At 44.3% G+C, this 7,347-nt stretch overlaps 1 protein-coding gene across 1 annotated transcript in view; it reads left to right on the forward strand.

Moving 5' to 3' along the window:
- The window catches only part of SYN2 (synapsin II), a 125,254-nt gene extending 118,148 nt beyond the window's left edge, over positions 1 to 7,106 (forward strand). The window contains exons 12-13 of the mRNA XM_084902597.1: positions 3,030 to 3,279; positions 6,206 to 7,106. Coding sequence (XP_084758723.1) covers positions 3,030 to 3,279; positions 6,206 to 6,341 — 386 coding nt within the window. The 3' untranslated portion in view covers positions 6,342 to 7,106. The remainder of the gene's footprint in view (positions 1 to 3,029; positions 3,280 to 6,205) is intronic.
- The last annotated feature ends 241 nt before the right edge of the window (positions 7,107 to 7,347 follow it).

The raw sequence follows: 7,347 nt of genomic DNA on the forward strand, positions 1-7,347 counted from the left end.
ATTCCCAAAGCTTGACCTATGTACAGAGATGATTCTTTAGCAATTTTAGACATAGAATGCAGGGAGCTACTAAAAGTCTGGGAAGGATTGGGGCCATTCAGCTGTTGGCCTCTCCTGAGGCATCATAACATGAGACCAAATTTAAAATGTCCCATTTCACTTGAGTTGGTACACTGCCTACCGAACTCTGAGGTGGACTTCTGCTTTAGTTTTCTGCTGTTATGAGAGTCCTCTGGAGTCTAAAGTATAAAGAGCTTTATCTTTCTAGGGAAAAACTGTCTCATTCAGATGTTACCTTGTGCGTGTTTGGGGCAAAGGCTGCACAGCTGTGGCTCTTGAAGAACCCTCACCAGTTCTCTTTCCTCCAGCACTCAGCTCCTGGGCAGTGATGAAGCAGTTAATTAATGCAGGCCTCGGGTTCAATGCCTCATCTTGCCACCTCCTAGCCAGGCTGGGAATGGGCACCAAGTGGCCTCCTCTAGCATCATGATTCATGGAAGTTCATGCCAGCAGTTTGCCTTTCAGAAGAAGTGCTTCTGGCTCTACTTTTACATTCCCTTTCACTTCTATACTGATATGTCACTGTTCTGGATTATCAGGTCTGAGGAATAACTAGTGTTGGTGGTATGTAACATGATTTATATGTCAAGGGGCATTGCTCTGGTTTCTCCTTGGGTTGCTGGCAAATTCAGAGGCGACAGGGAAATGCACTGAGTGTGAATGTGCTTGTCTCTGATCCCTTCTTTAGATGATGATGGTAATCGATCTGTTGTAAATATATACATAGATGCATTTACACTCTTTCAGGTGAGTTGCCTAAGAATCAGGCCCTTCAGTACCTCCCAATCTGATAAAATGATAGAAAGGAATAAAGCAACATTTCCCTGAATGGAGGAATTTCTTTCTTTCTTTATTATTTTTGTCCAAGTGGTGAGCTGATAGTGATGTTGCTTCTCTGCATGTTCTCAGTGTGAACATCCAGGTGCTTTTCATGTGACATTTGTGAACCACAAACACAAAGTTGCTATTTGAATTCAGTCAGGTTCCAGGGTGGTATCAGCCAAGGTCTCTCAGGTGGGAGAAAAAACTGCCAAACACAAGTAGACAGCGTAACCTGACTGTCATGTGACCTCAGGCAGCATGCTAAGGGACAACTCTATGGCCTGGGGGACATATGCATCGCAGTATAGGATTGCCATTCAGGTGTTTTGTACCCATTTCTTTTCTGATGTCGTCCCCCTTTTTTTTTGTACTGACCCAGCGTGAGAACCTCAGCTAATGCTGGAAGTGTGATTGAAGTACCTCTCTTTTGTGACTCTCTTGTACAGCTTAATGTGCAATAAAGGAAAAGTTATATCTGTCTTCAGTGTTAAGTTGTAAAGTTTCTGGCTATTCAAGCATCTCTGTACAAGGTGGGAAAGCTTTCAGATTTCTGGTACAAGATGCTGAGCTATCAACGTGAAATATTTTATAAGAAGATGTTAATACAAATAATACCAAACTTTTAAAAGGCAAAAACTGGTTAATATGAAATAATCTGCTAACCTGTTCTCTTCGCTAGTTATCTAATTTGAACCTGGGAATTCTTAAACATGAAAATTTTCATTCATTCATTCATATATTTATATAAATGTAACTAACCCTATAAGTGTAACTAACTATAAATATAAGTGTAACTAACCCTAATATTAATTGTTAATTGATGATAAAGTGGATAATTGATAATTGGTGATAAATGGGCCAACAGTTATGGGTGCACAATGATATAGACATAGAATTTTGTCTCTCCAAAGGGTACAGGTGTTCTGGTATTTTTAGAAAACTAAGTTACTACAACACAACTTTTGGCTGCTGTTGAGTTTCTATAAACCACTCCTTCCAGTAGGCCCATGGATGTGGACACTAAAATTTCAACTGAGAAATTGGATCTCTAGGCCAATTTTGTGTCATTTCTACTAGTCTGTATGTGCTGATGGGACATGTTTTGACTCCTGACTATAGTAACCACCCTCAGAAAAATCAGATTCATTGGTACCACACTTACTGTCTATCAATCTCCAGAGGAAGGGTGACTTTTTTCTTTCCAGATCACAGATGGTTTTCTGTCTCATGCTGGGAGAAGGGTGTCCTGGTCCTCTTTGAGGGGGTGGAGGTGGGGGAGTCTTCTCTACCAGGTGGTGCCCACAACATCTTCAGAGGAAAATGGGGCTTGGATTTCTGTAGAATTTTACCATATTCACCTGAAGAGGACTGAAGCCCCTGAGGATGCTACTAAAAAGCAAACGAATTACTGGAAACAAAATGTTTATCTTAGTCATGGCCATGAGCTAATACTAAAATGAAGCCCTGACGGGGTGGGGGGTGGGAATCGGACACATGAAGCCTCAGAGCAGTACGAAGGCGAGTTCCATAAAACAATGTAAGTCAGTGATCGTAAAGCATAGAATACTTTTTGAAGAACTTTCTCATCTATTACCATCTTTGAAACACTGCCATCTTAAAAGAAAACTACAAGTAGGCCTTATTTTTTTAAACAGTTTTATGGTTAGAAACACAGAGGCCCAGAAAAGTTTCCTGACTTGCTCAAGAAGTCACTGATATACTATGTTTTGAGTTTTCTGATTCCCAGACCACAGCTCTTTCCACTGCCCTGTACTGTGTCTGCTGTGGGGAACTTGAGACCTCCTAGTAAACCATGAGGAACCTCTGGGGAAGAGAGGTGGGGTCCCTCTGGTCGGCGGGGTCTTCTGTAGAGAGCTCACCTTTGATTGAAGGCACTCATCCCATGGTTTCTTCCCTGTCCCCCGACTTCTGCTGTGTCAGAGGTGCTGTGTCTCTGAGGAAAAGCAAGTAATGGCAATGTATGAGAGTAACCAGGAACTCGCTCTGGAGTCCTTCAGAGCCTCGGGTGGCTTCTTGATATGGAGCTTATCCTTTCAATAATTAAACATACTCTTTGAGACGTAGATTTTAACAAGAAAACCCTTTGATACAGTTAAATTATGAAGTTTTTCTTGTACTGAACCTAGGGGGCTCTGGGCAACCCCAAGGAATGCAACCCCCAGGCAAGGTGCTGCCTCCACGCCGACTCCCCCGGGGACCATCAGTGCCACCTTCCTCCTCTTCCTCCTCCTCTTCTTCTTCCTCCTCCTCGGCTCCTCAGCTGCCGGGCGGCCCCACCACCCACGGAGATGCACCCTCCAGCAGCAGCTCCCTGGCAGAGGCCCAGCCACCCCCGGCTGCTCCACCACAGAAGCCCCAGCCTCACCCACAGCTCAAGTAAGAGACAACTCAGCAGCTGCTTCCCCGCCCCTCTTCCTGCCCTTCCTCACAGGCCCTGGGCTCCAGAGGTGCTAGAAAGCACCTTCAGTCAGGCCTCTTCCTCCTCCACAGATATTTTTGTGGGGGGGGGTTTTTGGGTTTTGGTTTGGGGTTTTATTTTTTTTTTTTGGTTTTTGGTTGTGTGTGGGGTTTTTGTTGTTATTGATGATGACGGGGGCCTCTTTAGGGTTGATTGGGGAAGATAGGAAAGAGGGAAGTGAAAGTCTAAAGTCTAGCTAGAAGCTCAAAGCCTCCCCTTTCTTTCTGGGGAGTGACAATAAGGCAGATATACTACCCCTTCTATTCTTGTACTACCTTAGGGTGTTTTGTTTTTAATCCTATCTCCTACTCTTTTTCCTATTTTCTTCTCTCTCTCTCTCTCTCTCTCTCTCTCTCTCTCTCTCTCTCTCTCTCTTAAAAAAATCTTCTTTGCTGCCTCTGACTCACAGTTTACAGTATGTAATTAGCAAGGCTGCTCAGAAGGAAAAGAGAGAAGTAGTTAAATCCATTTCAACTTTTTTACTCTGAGCTTTCTCAGAGAGAGGTCAGTTTCTGGTGTGGTCATCTGAGAAGGGTTCAGATAGAGACCCTGAGCAACTGCGTCCTCTGGGGTTCTCTTACTCCCAGGAAAATCTCTAGAAGCCCCCATTACACTGCCCTGCTTCAGAGGAAGAACTGAGAACCCCTAGGAAGTAGTACAACTGTACTTGAGAAGAACTGCTCCACCAGAACCAGAGGTACCTCTCTTCCATTTCCCCAGAAGGTGCTCTGCATCACTGTTAGCACAGACATCCCTTGGGGGATGGTATAGACCCATCTGTGCTTCTCAGAGTAAAATAATGAGAATCTTTAAGGAGGGAGAATAGGGGGCCATAGAACTTTGGAGTTCAAATGAGGCACTTTTAGAGTATGTCTAGCCATCACATAAATGAGAAAACACAGCTCAGAGAGATTCGACTAATTTTCATTTTTAAAGCCACTCTGCTTGTTAGTGGTATAGCCAGAATTAGGAATCAGGGGCTCCAGATGACCACTTTCTCTGGGTTTTCCAATCCGACATGACAGGAGGAGCATCACCCGCTCCAGCTCCCCCTGCTCTGGCCAGTGACACATTTCTTATCTCACATGTCCCATAACCTCCCTTCAACCCAGTTTTTTTGTTTTGTTTGTTTTTTTTGTTTTTTTGTATGCTGACTTTTTAATCTCTCCTACCTTCTCAGTAGCCAATTTTGGCCCCAGTTTGAGGGCAGATTTTTGGGTTGTCCACTGCTTAAGTTGTTGAATAACACCACCCTCTGATGAGAAAGACTTCTACCCAGTCCCTCAACTTGTGTGTGCAAATGAGTCCCCCCCTTCCCAGAGGCCAGCATGTTGTGGCTCATCTCTAGCCTAATGAAAAGCAGGACAATTTTCACAGTCACTGCAGGAAGCGAGAAACTGCTCATACTTCTGTAGAATGAAGTTTCTGGGGCTGCACCTTGAATTTAGGGGAGAGCTGGGAGTTTTAAGGCACCAGGAAAAAAGTTTTGGAGACACAAAACTGCAGGAAAGGGACACAGTTGAAATAAGAGAGAGAGAGAGAGAGAGAGAGAGAGAGAGAGAGAGAGAGAGAGAGAGAGAGAGAGAAGATGGGCCACTGGAGACACTAGACTGTATCCTCTTCCAAAGTTCTGGGCTTAGCCTTCCCTCAACCTTCTTGAGTTTTTTTTTCCTCTGAATTGCTAATCTCTCAAGGGATAAATCAGTCCCTAAAATGTGTGTGATTTTTTTCCCCAGTAGAAAACTGCCTAACAACCTTGTGTTGGCCTGATGAGTAGAGTTGTCCCTCAGTGTCCATGGGGATTGGTTCCAGGACCCCCTGCAGATACCAAATTAGAGAATGCTCAAATTCCTTATGTAAAATTGTGTAGTATTTGCATATAACCTATATTTGCATATAACCTACAGCCAGGTATGCTTTCACATCTTCATCCCTATGGCTTCAGTGTACTGTTCAGCTTATGGCATATTCAAGTTTGCTTTTAAGAATTACCTGGGATTTATTTTTTTTAGATATGTTTGGTACCCAGTTGGTTAAATCTGTGAATGTGGAGGGCTGACTGTGTCTCTTGCCCCTGGACACCCGGAGCCTCACAGACCTTATACTAGCGTTCCTCTGAGGAAGGCTGCAAAGAGTGATTACGTTCACTTTAATGCTCAAGGCAAATTGAGCACTAGAGTTCATACCAAGCCAAAAGGTTTTGTTGGAGTCAAAGAAAAAAGCAGAATATAAAAAGCTCTAAAAAGACCTAGAGATTATTTTACCAAACAACTACAGACCACAAATAAAAACCAAATACCAGAGAGGCAATGGCTTGCCTAAGGTCAAGAGTAAGTGAGTAGCAGAATCAAAACTGACTCAGTTCTTCTGATGCTGACTCCACACTACTTGACAATTCATGGAAAAGAGAGTGCAAGAGTCCATGGGTCCCTAGTTGTTGCATCTCATCAGAGGGGAAGGGTGTGAGTCCTAGATTAGTACTTACCAAGTTGAGGTCTCGGAAATTTAGTCTGCTGGCTCTTTAGCATTAAATAAAAGAAACATCCTTTGAGTCACCCCTTCTTCCTCTTTCCCTTCTCTCTCTTTTTCCCCTTCTTCCTTTTCCTCCTCCTTCCTCTCTCCCTCACTGCCCCCAACCTTTCCTGTTTTAGCAGCAGTGAAGGTGAAGAAAATAGCACAGGAGCCTCCCAGGATTGTGGCAGCACAATCCCTACTGGCTTTCTATCACTGTGGGCTCCCTTGGGTGGGAGTGGGGGTTCCAGTTGTGTATCCTCATGTGATCGTCCTTTCCTAACTTGCTGGGAACACCACCCTCTCACATTCTCTCTGGTTTTTATCTTCAAGCAAGTCGCAGTCCCTGACAAATGCCTTCAGCTTCTCTGAGTCCTCCTTCTTCCGGTCTTCAACCAATGAGGATGAAGCCAAAGCAGAGACCATCAGGAGCTTGAGGAAGTCCTTTGCCAGCCTCTTTTCAGATTAGCTCTTCAGACACGTGGGCACCTGGCCTAACCGGGAAAGGCATCTGAGACATTTGCCAACAACAGTCAGCCACGTTTTGTAGTGATGTCCCATGACCTTGACTTGTGTGGCCCCTTCCTCTGCCCCATTGTGCTAAGTGATGTGCAGCTTCTGAAAAGATCATCAGAAGGTCTCAGGGCAGGTGTCTAATCAGCGAGGGGCACCTGACATCAGAGAGAATAGAGCTGCTTTTCTGTAGTTGCAAGTGCATTCTCTGAGGTCATAGTTTGGTGTGAGTTTAGTGGCCTTATTGTGACAGCGCCATCGTGTCTTATTCTTCCTTGTGAAACCAGGACTCCTGGTAGCTTAAACTAACTCAGATGCAGTGCTAAGCATGCCCCCTCTCCTTTAGTCAGTGCTGCCTATGTGGGGAGTATATACTTAATCCAAAATATTCTTGGTGTTAGGAACTTACCCACACCTGGATCCCTTGTCAGACACACCTGATTAGCTGTTGAAAACACACCTGCCCAGCACATGAGATTCCTTGGCTGCTGTCATAGTGAAGCACCTTTAGTCTACTGATACTGGAGAGAACAAGGATCTGAAGTTTTCCCCTTCCCCTCTCTGGAGTGCAGTTCTTTTGTGTGTGCTGCAGTGATCTTGAGCTCCGAAGCTGCACTGTGGAGAATGCATGACACTGTAACAGCAGTATATCAAGTTTTGTGTTCATCTCAAAATAAATGTTAAGACATTTGGTATAATAAAAACAGCAGCATTAACCAGCATTTGATTCAGCCATGAGGTCTCCCCTAAGCTACCCTTTTGACTGAGTGTATGTGAGGCATGTGTGCGTTTTTGGGAGTGCAGGGAAGGGAAAAATCTAGGAGAGTGAAACTGTTTGTGTTATTATGTGTGATTGTGCTTCTTTGTGAATGTGATTGTGAGTGTACAACTATTTCCAATTGAATGAAAGTATGGCTGTCGTTTAGATGACACGTATGCTGGGCTTCCTGACATCTCTCCAG

This window comes from Pipistrellus hanaki (genome assembly GCF_964339955.1).
Source record: "Pipistrellus hanaki genome assembly, chromosome: 13".
NCBI lineage: Eukaryota > Metazoa > Chordata > Mammalia > Chiroptera > Vespertilionidae > Pipistrellus > Pipistrellus hanaki.